This window comes from Acipenser ruthenus, chromosome 21, assembly GCF_902713425.1.
Source record: "Acipenser ruthenus chromosome 21, fAciRut3.2 maternal haplotype, whole genome shotgun sequence".
NCBI classification, from domain to species: Eukaryota; Metazoa; Chordata; class Actinopteri; order Acipenseriformes; family Acipenseridae; genus Acipenser; species Acipenser ruthenus.
In genome coordinates, this window is record NC_081209.1 from 23,387,868 (window position 1) to 23,406,598 (window position 18,731).

Consider the following 18,731-nt stretch of genomic DNA (forward strand, 5'->3'; position numbering starts at 1 on the left):
TTTCAGAAAGGACTTTTACAGGTTGTTATGAGTATTATTGCTATTCTTTAATTTCCGGAAAGTTACCATGGAAACACTACCTGAATCAAATGAAATCCAGGCCTCACAAGCCATCTGTGCCCATCGTGTGCACAGTAGAGGGCTTCAATTGAGGATTTAAATTGTAGATGGTATTTATAAATATATTTGAAATTACTGTACCTGCTGGATGGTCAGGTGAGCCTTCTAGTGGGGTCCACTAAAGTAGAAAAAATGCCTGCAATGTATGCATGGACTGGGCATGCTTGGGTCCCCCTAAGGAATGGGGATGCATGTATAGAGGCATCCCTGTTGTCACTTTACGATCCAGCTGCTTATGTTTTAGAGATCCTAAAGATTGAGCATTGCTTGGAGGGAAAGGGGCTCCGCTCGGCACTCTTGCTTCATCTGTGGTGATCTGTCCCTTCGACAGAGGAATGCTGAGCATTTGGTATGTGGAGGCAGCGTGATGAAAGCTTCAGAAAAGTCAATTTGAATGTGTGATTTTGAAACCAAATTGCCAAAGTAAATGAAGAGCCATTTGCAGTGAATCTGTAAAAGCTGAAGGGAAGATGACAAACACCCACTTTCCTTCATTGGAAAAACAGGCCCGAGGGATCTTTCAGAGACAAAAAGCCATGTCCATCTATTAAAAGGGGACCAGACATAGATAAAAACTAGTTAGATATTGCTGATGGAGATAAAGACAGAGACTTGACTAACGTCTGGAGGGAGAGTCCTCCCTATTGCTAATGTTATTGGGGATCTGTAAGATTACATTTAGTGTGTTCTTGTGTTTTTTTGTTTTTTTTTGGAGTTGTACACCTTCTGATCTAGATTTTTTGGAATAAGTATTTTTGTGTTTTTTCTCATAGTAAAAATGTTTTTGTTTACTTCTTGGATCTGTGCACAATCCAGATGAATTATTTATTAATTTATTTTTTAACCTTGTATTCTTATAATGGCCGCTGTTAACATCTGTATTTTTTACTACAAGTTAGTAATGTGACATTTCTTGCTGTTCAGCTCAGTGATGATAAAAAAAGAATTGCAAACAGTGATATGACATTTAGAAGCGTAGTATCTAACATTAATAGATTACATCATTATAAGGGTGCATGAAGTAGATGTAAACGTATAATTAAATGTGTAATTGCATAAACAGGGAACTAAAAGGAGTTTGGATTCAGACTACATGTGAATAATTTGAGCAGCTCCAGTCCTTTACCCAACATTTGCTGTTGAACATATTGGAGTAATATTGCCATTCCCAGAGATTTCCATTAGACATCCAAGGCTGTCCAAGACATCACTATGCAAAAAGTTAAACTAGTAATCCATTGAACGAGAAAGTTCTGTCCAGGATGGGCAGTCACTCATGGGTTTTGTTCTGTTATTCATTAGCCCTATAGAGGAAGCAAGCAGTCAGATGGTCTTATGAGGAGATGAAATGACAGCTTGATTTTAAGTTGTGACAGTCATTGAAAGTTATAACAAAGTCTAATGAGGGGGCTTTTGAAAGTCTTTTCCAGGTTAAATGAGTCCCCTTTTGTCAGGGAAAGAATTGAATAAGGTGTAAGAGGGTAGGGGAGAGGTAAATGTAAAGAATTCACGTCTTCCATTAGTTGTTTGAGTTTTTTTTTTTGGTTACAGGCCTATTGCTTCATAAGTATATAAGAGAAAACCTTATCTGAAGTATGATGGACAGTGATTGATAAAAAAAACTAAAAAAAACCCTGCTGTTGCGGAGAAAGCCACTAAGTGCTGAGGCTGTCTCCGCCAACGCCAGGACTCACTTGGGAATATAAAAATATAGTGTTAGCTACAATTTTGTAAGTTTTATTTTACTTGGTATTAACACTGCTGTTAGCCTTATAAAACCATACTTTCATTGGAACAGCAGTAAAATTGAAAGGTTTATTGAACATCCTTAACAAAACACATCTCGCTTGGGTTGAAAGGGGAGTTTCCTGCAACACGATTCTCAAATGAATAATTTTGAAAAATGTGAGTTCATATAAATGGTTCATGAATTGGGCCTTTGAGCCTCAAGAAAAATACATTATGATATTTTATTTATTACAGGATCTAGGTCAAAGGAGAACAGTCTCTGTAGCAATTAGAGTGTTCATTCTTACTTATCTGAAGCAGCAGAGAGGAGCAGCAACTGGCTGTGGTTGAGACGGAAAGATTCTGGCTGGGGACAGGTAAGTAAGCTGGGCTGAGTTGAGTGGGGGACGGAGGGGGGTGATGCTGGGACGCCAGAATCACCGTCGAGCCCTCTTGAGGTGTCGTGGGCTAGTCGACGAAACACTGAGGATGGAAGGTGCCCACTTGAAAACCCCAGAGATGTACCCTACTTAGCTCAATCCAGACGGTTGTCATGCTGATGCGCTGGGGAGGCCGCACTTTGGTTGATCCCCGGAGCCAGCATCGCAGCCGTTGTGTGTGCTGATGCGCCAGGGAGGCAAAATAAGCTGATCCCTGGAGCCAGCATTACACTTCAGCCATTAACACCAGACAGAAGGATATCTACATCATCATATGGAAGGAAACGTAAATGGATGGAGACACACATGGATCACATTAGTTTACTGTAAAGCTACGTCTTAGTTGGTGCTTATCGTGGCGAGAGCCGAGTTCAAATCAGCATGAAGTTTTAACATCTACTCTCGTGTAATGGAAATCTTAATGCCAACAAATATAGCGTAGATCACAAAGCACTTGCTCTGTGCTGTAATATTTAGGGAAATATAGGAGCTGAAGTTCTTTGTCTGCATATGCATGTTAAATCAGGCATGAAGCAAGACACCAGGCTCTGCATTGTCCCAATGTTAAGGATCTATTTACCCTAACAGAAAGAAACAATGGATTAATTGGCACATGGCTCTACAAACCAGTAGTGCAAATTACCTCTACAGGCCAAGGTTACAAATAATGCTCTGGTGCAATTGATTGTTAGAATCTGTGAACAGGGCATTTTTTCCAACAAAAGTTTTGATTAGGCTGTAGGGTCTAACACAGCTGTCTGGGTTGTTTCTTAAGGACACCGTTGAAGTATGAGTTCAGAGAAACCCAGCATTGGTGTCAAGGATAAACCGAGCGTGAAAATCAACAGCTTTATCCAGTGATGGTGACAGGACATTGCTTTGATGCACTATTTCACTGGTACACTTCTTCATTTTCATTGCTATCCTTAAAAACAGGGGTCTGCTTGTGCAGTCTAGGAAGATGACACTACTCAACACAGCAGACCCAACTGTCTTTGGTATGCAGCTAAAATAATTTTACTTATTTAAGGTACTTGGTGCTGAAAGAGGTAATTGTGGCTGAAGGTATTGCATAATGGGCCGGTTCGATTCACTTTTAGGAGAAGGAAAAAACATTTTTGGAATTTTTTTTTTCAGACAATAAAAAGGGTAAAAAGGGTAAATATGGAGGTTTGAATTTGTTTTTATTTAATTAAGGCAGTGGTTCTTCACCTTTGGTTTAAGGATATCTTTTTTTTTTGTTTTGATTTGCCCCTCATTTATTCTATACAATAAAAATTGACTTTAAAAGCTGCTGCCTTGGATGTCTTATTATTTTTATGAAATTGGAAGAAAAATAATACAAAAATAAGCTTAAAAAAAACCACACTCTACAATTACCAATATTTCTTATAAGGGTAGTACGCTGGCATAAACCAAAGTTTAAAAAAAATGTTAAGTTATGAAAATAGCAACTACCCACCCTTCTGGAACTAATATTTGCTCTGTAAAATATCAGTTAGGCCACCATCTGAAATGCTGGTATGAACATGCAGAAGCATTTATTGGCAAACCACTGACAACCTATTGAAGTGTCCTGAAGGTAACTCAATTTATTTTTTAAAACTTGATTTATAGTCTAACAACATGCTCATATTTTCATGCTTTGGGGCAAATTGCAGCTTATAAGGCTCCCAGCATGTGAAAGTAATGACATCTTGTCATGATACTGTACACTGCATGTTGGATAAAAGCTTTTTGCTCCCTGGTCCAATGACCAGATCTTATCAAGATCTGGCTGTGTATTATAGAAGTGCTTTGCAATTTCAGTCCCATAATGACTTTGCCAGATGTTCTATGTTCTGACTACGTGTTACAAACAGCTTTAGGAACTTTACCACATCTGAAGTGTGTGTTGTTTTCCTCTGGATTGCAGTTTTGAAATGATTCTAACGTTCCGAGCTTAATGTACTAAACCGCATGGAGGAAACAGAACTTGGCAACTGAAAAGTAGTAAACATCATATGGTCTATTTTTAATCATCTAAACAGCAAAATATATTCTAACTGCTTGCATTTTCCCCCCGGGGTGATTTTTGATCCGTAATTGGTCTGCAGGTTTAAAAGGACAGGGAGTATTTAAATTCACTGTTTAAAAATAAATAAATGGCAATAACCCCCAATATAATATAGTTCAGCTTTATGCTTTTCTCAACAGAATTGTATAGTTTAAGATGACTGCTGTGCTGGCACTGATGAGGATTCTGTTCTGCTTAAGTGGTTGTAAACAGCCATGTTTATTAGCAGACAAACCAGGAAAAAAATGTTGATGCGAAAAGAAAGCCTTTCTATTATATTACTTTGGTAAATGCAGAACTGTCCTTCAATGCTTATTTTCAAGCTGCTAGTTCATACCCCCTGGGAGCAGTTTTAAGAAGAATATAATTGCACTAGATATCTCCAGGGTGATAATCACTTAATTGGCACACTGTCAACAGTAGATTCTAATCATAGTATCTTAGATGATATGCTTTTGTTCTTGACCCCCAAACTCCCTCCCCCTGCTGCCTTAAAACCTTTCAGCATTATACAGTAGTTTTTAAATATGCATCTATTCAAACAATTAAATGTTATGTTCTGCACTGTAATATTTTATTTTTTACTTTACATGCTGTGTTAAAAAAAAAAAAAAAAAAAGTAATTATTTACACATTCACAGTACAAGTTTACAAGATCTCTACACATGTTAAAGTACTCCACAGGACATATACAAACAACTGAATGTCAGCTCTGAATTTGCGCTGTATTAAAAACAAAAGTTGACAGCTTGGGTTTATTCTTCGCACACAAAGCATCTTAATGAATAGGCTTGAATAGTCAAATTGCAACATAAAGACTGTTTGAATTCACATTGCAATATACAAGGCAGTTCAACATTACAAACCTTTCAACAGAGTACACAAGTACAGTGCAGCTTTCACTTTGTACGTAACTTAGTACTCAAGGAAGTACAGTACTAACAACTGCGACTTGATGAAAGTTTTTTTTTGTTCAATAAATAACAGAAAATGTCTTGTAAACACAGTTGAACTTTGGGCACATACAGGCAAACGTATTTGCAATCTTAGAACCCTTAAGGTTAAATTAGATAATTATTTTTTTTTTTTTTACCACTTGGAAACACTGAATAAGCCCTCCGTGCATGTGCGTCCAATCATATTCTATTTAACTGAATGTTTTCAATGTACTTTTCCAGCCTTGTTAATCCATGTATTAAAACACATGCGTTCTGTAATTGGGTGACCAAGAGGCCCCGTTGACAAAATCTAATTAGATGGTTGTATTTAGTTTTACAGAAACCTATAAAACAAAGAAGGTAACATCTTAGTTTCATGTAGTTTGTCTCCGTCTTAAGCACCCAGTTTAACATACTACTCCCTGTAATTAGTGTTTTACATTCACTGAATTATACTTCCAACTGTGCAAGATAGCATCTTTCAATAACAGCTGAAAGCAAAAAGGTGATCTTTTTTTAAAATTATTATTTTGGAATAACAAGTGTCTTCATTCTGTAAAAAGGAAATGTAATTAATCTTCTGATAGCTACGATAGATTGATCCGTTAACATTGTAAAATGGAATTTTCTATCTAACGTTGCTTTATTTGTGGATATACCTTTTTTGTGTAGTGATTTATTATTATTTTTTTATTAGAAAAATGTATAACTGGCACACAAATATGAATGCTCAAGAACACTTGACGAATGTTCAGCAGTTATGATAGTGATTTTCGAATAAGGCACACAATGCACAGATTCAGGTAAACTCACAAAAATATATTTACAGAACATGGTCATTACCTGCATGACTTTGGGACACCTTGTTGTTCGTTTTTGTGTGTTTTTTTTTTTTGTTTTTTTTTTTAAACGATTGCACTACTCTAATACCTAATGGGTAGCTACTAGACTTGAAATTCACTGATTGTTTTGAGGGCAAAGAAAAGAAGCACTTACATTTTCAACATATATATGATTTTAGTACAAAGGCAGTGGGCTATTTCTTTCTAGCTAGTAAAATGTGAGGGACAATGGCACTAGCTGAAGAGGCTGTCACTTGACAAATGATGTGGTGGTTTTGTAATGTCCATTGAGGCTAACCCAGGCCTCAAATGGTGAAAGGCTTGTGCATTTACACACGGCGCTGCCTTGCCCTCACAAAGGCAGTGCCTAATTCTATACTAAAAGCCCTTGGCCATTAAGACTAGGAACTCTGCTTCACAGTGTCTTCTTGACAGTCTTGGAGTAGTAAAATGTTTGTACAATGGAGAACCACAGCTAGGTACTAAGTGCACACACACATTATATATATATATATATATATATATATATATATATATATATATATAAACAATAGCAGCAAAACAAATGTACTTTAGAAATGTCCAGGGAGATAAAACACAAGTCCTAGTAAGTTCTCCCTGAATGGTAATGAGACATAGATTGGCCCAAGTTGTTATCCATATAAAATGTGGTACTAATGGAGTGATTTAGGATCAGTGTGCACCTTCTGAATATTCTCACTGCACAAATGTTGTAAGTGCATCATATTGCGTACATTTATAAACTGTACACAGGGTTAGCATTAGGTTTGCGACAGACTTTTTGCCACAAATGAAACTTCTTTGCTACAAGTCGTCCATAAATGCATTTCAGTGTCAAAGCACATTTGCTTGTAATTCAAAATATCATGGAAATATTATAGTTTCTGATATTTTGGCCAAGCGGTCTGACAAATGCATACTCCCCCCCCCCCCCCCCCCAAAACAAAGTTCACATTTAAATGGGAAGACAGTAAGACAATGCTCAGTGGCAGTGAATAATGGAACCCATTCAAGTATTCTCGCATGGTAATTTAGAATGCCAAAATTGGCATAAAACGAATAATTAAGTCCCTCCATGCACTTTGTTTTTCCTCGGCTCCAGACTTGCGTGCAACACAAGTCACGACCACCTCTTGTCCTCGTACTGAAACAGAAAACTTGCTGTCCTCCTGGCATAGTTTGCAAAAAAAAAAAAAGAGAGGATGCTGTTGGAAGTAGCTTCTTTGGCCACTTGCTCCATAAAGTCTTACCTTCCTACAACATCAGTAACACCTCTCGGTAGGATGCAACCACACCTGGGTCTTTTGCAATGTGAATAGAAACTTTAGTAGCTGTATTTGTTTACTGGTCTCATTGGAGTAGTCTGAGGAACAAACCCATTGGGTTTTGGAGGAACATCTGGTTTTATGGAGGGTGTCCTCTTGATTCCAGTACGTGGAAGTGAGCCATGCCCTGTGTAGCTGCTCTGTCTGGATAAGGAGGGTTGAGAATGAACACCAATTGGTGTTGCATGCGAGTCCAATCTAGATGGGGGGTTGGGAGTAATATATCCCCCTCTGTTCACACTAGGTTGTCTTGACAATACCACACCGTTTGGCGAGTTAATGTTTTTAGGCAGGCCAGACATTGAGTGCCTTTGTGAAGAATTTCTGTGATAGCCCCTCTGTCTTTCTAATGTGTTCATTGGTATTGTTGGTGTTGTTGGAGTACTGGGCACATCAACCCGTTTAGTCGGGCTGTTCCTTGGAAGAGTGGAAGAGGGAGAATAAAGAGAAGCCTCTCTACTGGGAATTTTAGGTGGCATCTCTGTCATCGGGTCCAGTGGCAGGCTTTGGTGGGGCATGGGGACTTCTCCAAGTATAGCTTTTGGATTGCTGTTTGTTTCATTTAAATGTTTCAGAAGGTCATTCAGGGTATTCCTTGCATCCACAGATCGTCTGTGGTCTTTTTTGCTTGATTTTCCACATGCAGGCTGATCAATATTCTGCATTTTCCTTTCCGATCTGTGGAAATCTGGATTTGAGAAGGAAGCACGGTAGTCATGGGTAGCATTCGGAAGAACAACAGCACTTGGAATATGTCCATGTCCAATAGGGGAGTGAGGCGGAGGACTAGATGGAAAATACTGAGGGCTTTTGAGAGGAGATTCCTTTCTCGAAACCTTTACATTATGAGCTTTCTCCCACTGGTTCTTAATAGGCTGCATGCTTTTCTGCTGAAGAACTGGGGTAGACTCGGGAGTTGGAAGAGCAGCTAGTTCTGGAGGTTGAGTATGGCTGCTCAATATCATCGTCTTTGTGTCTCCATTTGTCGGCATATCTTTCCCATTACTCAATAAGCTTGTGTACAGCTTAGGCGAATCAATATTTTGCTGGTATTCCTTAACTGGGCTATCAAACAATCCATTTAGTTTTGTAAAGCTTCCACTTGAGTCTGTGCAAGACTGAGCTGATTCAGCATCTTTATGAATTTTCCTGGGTTTTCGTAAGAAAGCATCTCTGTAACAGTAAACTGCCACACCAGCTATGAAAGCACCCAGGAGGAAAGCAGCAAAAACACAGGTGATCAGGACATTCATGTGTACCATCTGATTGGAGTCTCCTGACTGAACCTCCCACACACCTGAAACAGATACATCCAATTTAACGTCAAGAACTTAATGTGCAACGATAACTTCCAGATTTTGCTATTCCAGCACTGTTAACTATTGTACAATACAGGGAATCATTTCTGAGCCCCATATGATAATATACCAATATGTCGGGACCCTATTTTTTATCTTGTAGGTTATAATGATATGATTTGAAAGGAGGACACGCCAGAGCTACATAAATCTGATAGCATGTATCACGTCTGCTGTCAAGAATCATTTGAAGAACCAAGGGAAATATGAAAATCACTGGCGAGACATATTTATAGAACCTAAACATTTTAGCCCACAGTTTAATTATAGATTGTTTATCATGCATTTCTTTTTTACTACAAGCAGATGAGAACATAACAAACAATGTCAAACACAAAATATACTCTTAGCATCCAATCTAAACCTTTGTGAAGAGAACAGATCACATTTAATATAAACCCTTGCTGATTAGAACACAGTTTATTAATAGAAAAGGTTGATTAGTCTCACTGTTAGTATGGCAAATGCTTTAGACATGTTTGACACTATTAGGAATATCTAACAGATGTTTATTTTGTTAAAAGCAGTTACTATTTAGAGTATCGGCATAACAGATTTTAAAACCATTTAGAGGAGTTAGAAAACTGTTTAGTGCAAAAGTTGTTTTTAAAAGTATATATTAGTTTCCTACTAATTTGTTAGTAACCACAGACATGTTTTTTTGAAATCACTGCATGCAATTTTGCAGTTGGTCCACATTTTAAAGTAGTAAAGGGATTTAAAATAAGACTTGTGTTAGTGGCAAGGCCTTTTGAACATTTTATTGGTTAAAATGTTCAGGGTTAGAGATTAATGGCAGTGAGAAGAAAAGATTTCAAAGAAAGAAAACAAAAACATTTTGAGAAAGAAACATTTCACTTGAAGTAAAAAAATAAATAAAACAAAAATAAACAATGAAGATTACATAACATGGAAATAAAACATTCAAATTAAATGTAAATCAACTTAAATGAATCACTGCCATGTCAGCTGGTGGAAACCTTTGTATAGTTGCTGCTTTTTAAAAAAAAAAGAGACCAGGTAACTGGACTATTTTACTTAAGGTGTTTCCTCATACAAAAACACACTTTACAGCAAGATTCTAGTAAATGTTGCATAACTGCCATAGTAGTTCATGCTCAGTAGTAATTTGAAGACAGCTTGCTGTCCTCACTGGATTTTGGCTGACCTTCAAAGATCTGCTAATAGCAGCTATTATTCAGGTTTCCATTCAGCAGTAAAGCACTCCCTCTTAAGGCCTTACCCTTTGGGACCCCTGATAATGGATCATAAAAATCAGAAGTGTCAGGATCATCTTGGAGCACAAATTTCCGTGAACCAATCAGTTCAGGTAACAGAGGGCCAATGGCTTTTGGTGAAACTATAGGGCCAGATGCCATTGTGGTGACAGGGGGTGATGACAACGCCATGTCTGTGGTGACAAACAGATTTCATTAGGATTTGGTAAACAGTGTGGATAAAAACTACCACAACAAAAAGGGCCCGGAGACGGGGTTTCGTACGTGTCATTATCAGCGATGTTTTAGCTTAATGTGCTCTGTACTTTGGTAATCAAAGGATATCACAGTACTGGACACACAACATATTAATTGTATGTTATCTACCCAATATTTTGGCAAATGCATTAATTTAAATTAGTAGCCTTTTAAGGAATGTTACACTATCTATGCATAGAGAATTTTACTCTGTTTATAACTTCTGACATTTAAAATGTACTGTTCTTACTTTACACAGAAGCATAATGTGTGCACCAAAAGTGGAAAAATACATTATTTATGGTTAAAGAAAAGTTGAGCATAAAGTAAAAAGACTGAAAAGAAATACACTTCCTGCTGTGTCTCCCAGAGGATACCTGTGTAAATTCCCAAGGTGTGGTAAGGAGAGAGTTAAGCCTGATGGGTACTCATGCAGCTGAGATGTATGTTAATGGAGCCTTAAAGAGCAAATGTGGTCGGTCAGCAATGAGCGGTTAATATGCAATGGCTTGCTGTGCAAAAACAGCCTGTCTATGTCTATTGTTAGAATGGCAAGAAGATGAAGAAAAGGTTGCAAAATGATGGATTGCCAGCTGCAGGAGGAGCAGAGGAGGCTTTAATATGCTGAACTTAAGAGAAAAAAAGAAAAGTAATAATTTAAAGTAAAAAAACTAACCAGATGTTGGATCGCCAAATGTTTTGTAATCTGGCGTAGCTGTAGTAGCCACAAATTCTAAAAGAATTAAAAAGGAACAAGTCATCAATGACCAAAAATAAAACAAACAAAAAAGGACTGTAAATAACTATTAAGATTTATCAAAAATAAAAATCATAAAAATAAATTCAATGGTTGTATTTTACTGCTAAAAACCCCATTACAAACACTGGATGAATGAGATAGATATATATATTTTTTAATTTGGTAACTGATCCTTGCTCTGATCAGACAGCTCAGCTTTGTGAATCTCTTGTGGAAGCACTGCATGGTATGTATGTCTGCCATGAGTGCAATTAGTAGAATGTGACCATAAATATGTGTGTCAGAATTGCACACAAGAATGTAGTGAAAGGTTACTAGTGTGATATTCCAAGGTAGTCGTGTCATTCAACATGACAGGCTGTGAATGTCTCACCGTGACAACTGCCAAGTCGCATGGTGTTGCCATGTTCCACATCTTGTTCATAACCAGAGCTGTAAATATGGAGACACAAGAGGAAGACAGAGATTGTTGAAAAACATTTACACAGAAACTCCATGAAATGAGATCTGCTTTTAAACACAGCTGGCTAAAAATAATGTTTAAAATCCTTCAGTAGCAGGTGAAGCGATAACCCTGAAGTTGGGTTTTTATTGCTGAATGTATCCCTTTCATGCTTTTGAGGCAAACCCCTCACTGTAGACTGCTGAAGGGAAACAAAAACTCCCTTACATCACAAAGGACAGTTTCCTTAGCAAGCATGAAACACCCCATTGAGCCTGTAATGGGTTAAACAGAACATTTAAAAGAAACTACTTAAAAATACTTACATCATACCCGGTTGGACCCTTTCACATGATCCGTCGGCCATCCAGCCACAATATGGATCCCGTGATGCGATACAAGACCTGAATTGGGTAACACGATAAAATGGTAAATACAAAATCCTGAGTATCTGTTTTATAGACTCTGTTGACAGTAGTGTCAGATATTTTCTAGTTCTGTCTTCCTGTTAAATCATAGCATCTAGACTTACTTTTGACAGGAGCCGTGACGTTCACAGCGACTGAGTGGAATCTTGATCACACAGCTTGAAAGGGCCACAAACAAGGCATGATTATCTGTGTCCAACTGAAGTGACATGATCTTTCGGTCTTCCTCGCTGTTGGATAGACACCTAGTGCAAGAAAAAGAGTCAAATCAGTTTAGAATTTAATTGCAGTAAAAATGCAAATCTACTTTTTTTTCTTCCTATGGAGATTATTAAAAACTAAAATAAAAATGTATCATTAATTGTGTGGATGAACATTTTTATAAAAGATCACTACGTACTTTCCATGGTTAAAGACATCAATCTCTTCCAGTAAAACGCTGTTATTCAGAGAAAGGGGAGTCTTCGCCAAGACTTTGAGGACCACGCCTGCTTCGGAGCCAATAAAAAGTATTGTGTAGTTTTGATAAGGACCTGCCGAATTGTCCACTGCAATTGCAGTGAGCCTGTACCTACAACAACAGAAAAGCACATTGTTAAATGTCCCTGTTGATCGAGATGATATTTGTAAGTCTAGAGAGATCCCTTTAATTCTGCAGTAAGCCATACTTGATGCGAGTCTTTGTGAACCAGGGCTCCTCAGTGACGGATGGGACGGCAGAATCCATCAAAGGATGGGATTTGATGAAGGATAGGGTTTCGTCTGGGAAATCAATGGAGGTTTTGTAAGACTCTGCCAGACCATGTCCTGCACAGCAGCCAGGCCTGAAAGGAACACAACAGCATTTTATTACATGAAAGGGTACGCGATCAGAGGACAACAGGTCAGTTACTTATTAAACATGATCATGGAGATAGTAAAAATGTGGCCCAAACTTGTAACAAATACCAGCTTGCATATGGTGCGCATAGTGCATATTAAATATGCAACATGTCCAATTATTGCTAATAAATTATTTAAAACTGCAGCATTGATATTGTGTCACAGCTTAATAATATCTACCTCGGTTTAGGTAATCTATCTTCAGGAAAAGCTGTCCAAACAGAGTCTGGAGTTTTTTGTTCTTTAAATCTGCCACTGAACACGGCTTCAATATCGTCCATGCCGAAAGCACACACAGCAGATCCTGGAATGCTACAAAACACAGATGCGGAAAAAAATAAACGAATTAGGATACAAACTGCATAAAAGTCAATTGAGGAGTAACTGCACTGCTGCAGTCATATTAATCACTCACCTATTAAGCTGTGTGGTAAATACGCCAACAACAGTGGGGATGCCATTGATTTCTATTATGTCTGTGATGGATTGCAGAACATCAAAATAGAAAAATGAATCCCCAGGAACAGAGCAGTTGAGGCGAGCCTTAACAAATGAGGTCCAGTGTTTTTCCAGTACTCTTTGGGAGCCACCTATGTCATTTTTACATATGCGTGCCACTCTGGAATACACAGCCTAGGGGGAAAAAAAAAGTGTCTTATTAAAAAACACTTCCACAGTTTAAATAGTACATCAAAAACCCGGGCCAAGGCATTGTGATGTCGTCTTATCCAAAATCTGCATGCAAGTGCAGCGTATACTGTTGACTTGAAAGGGATGGACGTTTTTAAAGCCAGATTTGAGGAAACACAACACTCCCAACTGGAAAACCCACCTTCTTTTTGGGGGGGGGGGGGGGGGGAAGGTAACAGATTCAAAGACTTTAATTAACCATGAGTAATAGGCTTAATAATTTACAACTGTAAATCTACATCGCAGTACAGGTATCAAGGACTGCATCAGTGTGACTGAAATATTTATTACCTTGCGGCTTTAGGGAGAGTGCTTAAAACCTGTCTGGAAAAACTGGGCTCAGTTTATTGGTAAATCTTAAGAGTTAAAGGAACCAGAGTGCTAAATGAATTCCTTTAGGAAACTATCCATCAACAAAACAGAAGAACTCCTTAAAAGCTTGGAGATGTGTGATCACAAACACTTAGTCTTTCTTTAAAATATTTACTGTTGTACTGCAAAACAAAAACTATTTGTATCTTGAGTATATTTGACTTTTTGAAGGTTCATTTAAATCAAGTAGAATGCAACTTACCTTCCCCAGATTATTGTGTTCCACTGCTATTTCTCTAAAGAAGAAGTACACGTAATTCCCATACTCTAAGGCATGTAGAAAGTGGGGCTCTGTAACAATGGGGACAGAGTAAGTTGGTTATGCAAGTCTTAAACTCTTTGGTCTCCTTCATTACCAACATGAAGGGTGACTTCTATTGGGTCAGTAAGCAGACAGTATAAGTTACATATCAACTAAGGCGATTTTTCAATATCCTGGAGGTTTAAAAAAGTCTAAATGAGAGTGCAGTGAAGCACAAGGCTAATCAAAGACCTTACAGATGGATGATGATCACAGAACAATACAAACAGGTGCTGCCAGCTAGGGTTACTTCTAAAAATGTATTTTATTATTATTATTATTATTATTATTATTATTATTATTATTATTTTACTGCAGTTGAAGTAAATAACATACAATAATAAACTACATTTGACTTTGTTGCAAATAAAAGTACAATTCCATGTTTTTAAATGGTAATTGTCCCTTACCTTTTAACCACTTGGAATCGTATTTTATTGTTCTCAAGGCTGATCCATCTCCCATGCTGCGATATATGACTGCATCACTTGCCAGGAAATCTGCGACCGTTGCAGAGTAGAGTTTGCTGTCTGGATTAACAAACACAGAACAGGTCCTAAATTGTTTTTAGATATTGTGGTATTTACTTCGGACAATTGCCTACGATGCAGGTGCTAACTAGGCAAGATTTAAAAATGCATTCTTTTTTTTTTTTGGCATTCGTGTAGCCCGGTTGCTATGGACACTATTGTGCAGCTTAATTTTAATAATACATTATGATTAATCATATTTCTGATCAGGCTTGGCACTCGCTGAGCATTCATATTTCATTATCAAACCCCGCCAACCTCTGCATGAGCCATTAATCATTTTGACTTATTATTTTAAAGCCTTTTCTTACCAGCAAAGATGGCAACATTGGTCTGTTTGGCATCAAATGGGCATCTTGCCAAACCACTAATTTCTTCACCGTCAAATTCCAGGTTGTCCAACTAAACAAAAAGAAGAAAAAAACATGACTTTAAATAGATATAATTGTTTTAGACTCCTGTCTGGAGTGACAGGTTGAAGATAGTCACCAAAGAATACTATTGACCAATTTACAATATATAGCCTTTACTTACTCTGTAGTATCTGCACATGGGGTTAAAAGCGTTTGTGCCACAGACTAAAACCAGATCATCATTTCTTGGAACGAAAACCTTTATGAAATTATGGCATTCATCCTTTAAAAAAAAAAAAAAAAAGAAGAGAGAGAGAGAACGGTAAGAGATACAAGATTGTGTTGGATGAATTGTAGGAGGCACTTATTTTTTCAACTCAATGAGGAGAACCATGCTTACTCTGTGCTTTCCCTTCATGGCACAGTTTTCCCTGTCTTGTTGCCTGGATCTCCATGTTAATTTCTGTAAACAAAAAAAAAAAGTCAAAGCATTAGTCTTTGTTATACATACTGATTTCACACCCTGGTTTATCATTAATCTTGGACTAGCTAATGTGGAAGTCCACAGTGCTAACCAGGATCAGTGAACCCATCCATGAAAGATATAAACCTGCTCTTATCTACAGGTAAATGGTGTCTTGCTAATTTTTATAACAGCGATACAATTAGAGGCAAACATTGGAATGTTAGGAGAGTGAGCATGATTTAACAATCAATTTATTACCTGAATTTTTCAAATTAAACCCCCCCTCTCAAAAGAAAAAGATTCATTATTATTAAATGGAAGCTTAACTTACCCTGTAAGGGATGATTTCATTCCTGTATGATTCTTTTAGGCTTACAGTGTAGACCTGATCCCTGTTCAATGACAAGAAAACAAGGTTAAAAATGTGCCCTACATGACAACGGATTAGCATACTTAAGGTAACCAGAAAAAAAACAAAACATGACTTTGCAATCTGCTGTATGATTTAAATCTGCATCCAAATCAATACTTGTTTGTATAAATTACTGGACAGTTGTCTTCCAATCCCAATATAATTAGGAGTCTCTTGAAGATTCACCTGCCAGCTATGAAAAGTGTGTCTTGAATTTTCACCATCAGCTGAAAGTCCAGCCTGTGCTGAGACTCGTTTCCTGAAGGACGTCCTCTGAATACAGGATATTGCCTTGAATCTGCAAGCAGAAATGAGTTACAGCCTTATTTAGGATTACGGAGCTCAGGATTCGATACATGATATTGATTAACTGTATATATGCCATGTAGAATGGCTTAAACTAAATCCTTCTGTAATGTAATGAATGTTACACTGGCACATTACCAATGTGTTCATTCAAACTGCATCAGCAGATTTTGTACTTTTTTTCCCTCCCACAGAAACCAACTTGCTAGCTTTTAAGTCCATCTGATTTCCAAAGTGACAAGAGTTGAACAATTTTTTATTCATGCACACGATTCTGCTTAATCCATCAAAAGAAAAAAGAAAAAAAAAAACAGCAATACACAAGCAATAACCCAACTTAAAACACATTGCTGTTGGCTATTGAATTTCACCCCGTGTATCTTGTTGGATGATCATTTCGGGTGACATAACGCTTATAAAAATAGTCCCTCCAGCTACCCATACAAGAATAGAATCCAAGAGGGGTGTTGTTACTGAGTCAGTTAAGGGGGAAAACGCCCAGCTCAGAAAACAGCCAGTTTCCATCCCTACAAATAGATCATACTTACAGTGGTAGTCTACAGTGTCAATGGGTTCATCATCTTCAGGAAAGCTGACTGCCAGTATCTGTGAAGTCGTAAGCATCACCAAACTGAGAAAAAGCTGTATTCCCAGCCCCATGGTTGACACAGAAAGTAAAAGCTTCCTGCTTCAGAAAAGTGTAGACGTTACCTGGAAAACAGAAATATTGGATACGTTGACTTCCACGTCTACGATTTTTCTTTTCTATTTTCATAATATAGACTACACGAAGGTATACATTGTTACTTACACTGTCCTTTTTTTGAACAGTGTAGGGGCTTGCTATTTGACAAGCCTGATCAGCATTTTTGCTGGCTGTGTTGACACATGCTAATTTTTAGCTGAGATTTCAGACATCTGTGTCAGTTATTGGTAACTGTCTATTGCCACATCTATAGCACTGTAAAGGTTAATAAAAATGGGTAGAACAGAATACGCTGCTCAATGAACCAACCAACAAAACAAATGAGGTTCACAAGCTTTCTGCTCTAACAAGCCAAAAGCCCCTGTATCATTTGTTTACACTGGTTTGGAACTACATAAAGTAGCATATTATTTGTCATTCCCATCCATTTTCCAAGGACCAGTGCAGCTGCAAGAATCTTCTAGTCACTATAAATGGAAGCACTTGCACCATAGTTTCATATAACATTCATTATTCTTGTGCATCAGAAGATATGACAAGTACCATTTGTACAGTAGATGGATTTTGCCCCAAAGTAATTGTAAAGCTTGTATAAAAAACTTACTCTTTACAGACATTTGAGCATTTTAGACTGAAAAATGTATGACAAACAAATTACTGATGCCTGAAGTGCCTAAATGGATATAAACAGTTTATTCAGAGACAAAGAACAGCTAACAATTAACAAGCAGTATGCCAAACACCAAAAATAAAGAACAATAATGATCCTTGTGTCATTTATCGATACTGAAACCCTTCCAATTTGTTCCGACTCTGACGTGCTGTAAGCTTTTAAATATCCACTCCCTTCATCGGCTAGAACATGGTCGGTTTAGAAAAGAACAAATAGAATGCAGTTCACCTTTTAAACCCGTCAAGCGGACATTTAAAATTAGCATTAATAGTTCTTGATCAGTGCTGAGGCACCATTTGTTTAATATGAAGCTACTGGAAAAGGCTGTGCTGCATCCAGCTTTGATCTAACGGTCTAGTTTGTATTTTTTTTAACTACATTAGTATTGCCATCAGGTCTGTAATTACAGTGCTCATCTTCACACTGGACATGGTTAATTAAGTCCTTTTGAAAACAAGCTATTGTAAGCTGTGATGAAGCAAACTCAGCAATGGATTGGTATTTCTTCTTCATTCAGTGCAATTTGAAGAAATCCCGGTTTTAGCATTTATAACATGTGGTCTTGGAATGAATGTCAATGGATTAGTTTTAAATTGGCATGCAAAAATCATCATCAGTCTGTTGCACTATTCTGTTTCACAGCTGAATTCATATAAAAGAATGGTATTATGCAACAAAGGTCAAAAGTATAAAATGTCTAGCCAACCTGAAGGAAACTATGTTTTTTTTTATTCTATTACAATCTAAGGTTTCTTGTTATTGCCCACAAGTGTGTAGTTCAGAGTAGGTTTGACTGCCTTAGAGATACAGGCTGTGTTCTAGTCACACAACTGCTTAACCTACAACATTCTTAACAGCCCATCTGTACAGGCTTGAATAGAAATCAACTTTGTTTGCAAGTTGCATCAAACTGCAATTTGAAAAAACATGTCGACTGAAATAATAACGTTTCTTTATTCTAATTCTGTTGAAAATAAATATAAAATTTACTCTTGCCGGAACTTTTACAAACATGAAATGGACAGCCATTTAAAAAAAAAAAAAAAAAAAAAAAAACTCTTCCAATTTGATGACTCTACAACCAATGTAAATTTTATTTAGCACTCT

At 37.4% G+C, this 18,731-nt stretch overlaps 1 protein-coding gene across 7 annotated transcripts in view; it reads right to left on the reverse strand.

The window, feature by feature from the left end:
• Positions 1 to 7,069: 7,069 nt before the first annotated feature.
• The window catches only part of LOC117428170 (semaphorin-6D-like), a 79,908-nt gene continuing 68,246 nt past the window's right edge, over positions 7,070 to 18,731 (reverse strand). For 4 of the 7 annotated variants that reach the window (XM_034046910.3, XM_034046907.3, XM_034046908.3 and 1 more), the window contains 18 exons: positions 16,794 to 16,956; positions 16,126 to 16,237; positions 15,859 to 15,919; positions 15,462 to 15,524; positions 15,243 to 15,344; positions 15,020 to 15,110; positions 14,589 to 14,708; positions 14,080 to 14,168; positions 13,231 to 13,448; positions 12,996 to 13,127; positions 12,602 to 12,757; positions 12,334 to 12,504; positions 12,038 to 12,178; positions 11,832 to 11,909; positions 11,437 to 11,495; positions 10,980 to 11,036; positions 10,072 to 10,239; positions 7,070 to 8,767 (listed from right to left, as the gene is read on the reverse strand). In XM_034046910.3, coding sequence (XP_033902801.1) covers positions 7,470 to 8,767; positions 10,072 to 10,239; positions 10,980 to 11,036; positions 11,437 to 11,495; positions 11,832 to 11,909; positions 12,038 to 12,178; positions 12,334 to 12,504; positions 12,602 to 12,757; positions 12,996 to 13,127; positions 13,231 to 13,448; positions 14,080 to 14,168; positions 14,589 to 14,708; positions 15,020 to 15,110; positions 15,243 to 15,344; positions 15,462 to 15,524; positions 15,859 to 15,919; positions 16,126 to 16,237; positions 16,794 to 16,905 — 3,228 coding nt within the window. In that variant the 5' untranslated portion in view covers positions 16,906 to 16,956 and the 3' untranslated portion in view covers positions 7,070 to 7,469. The remainder of the gene's footprint in view (positions 8,768 to 10,071; positions 10,240 to 10,979; positions 11,037 to 11,436; positions 11,496 to 11,831; positions 11,910 to 12,037; positions 12,179 to 12,333; positions 12,505 to 12,601; positions 12,758 to 12,995; positions 13,128 to 13,230; positions 13,449 to 14,079; positions 14,169 to 14,588; positions 14,709 to 15,019; positions 15,111 to 15,242; positions 15,345 to 15,461; positions 15,525 to 15,858; positions 15,920 to 16,125; positions 16,238 to 16,793; positions 16,957 to 18,731) is intronic. The other 3 variants (XM_058995136.1, XM_058995137.1, XM_058995138.1) reach the window with 3 other exon arrangements.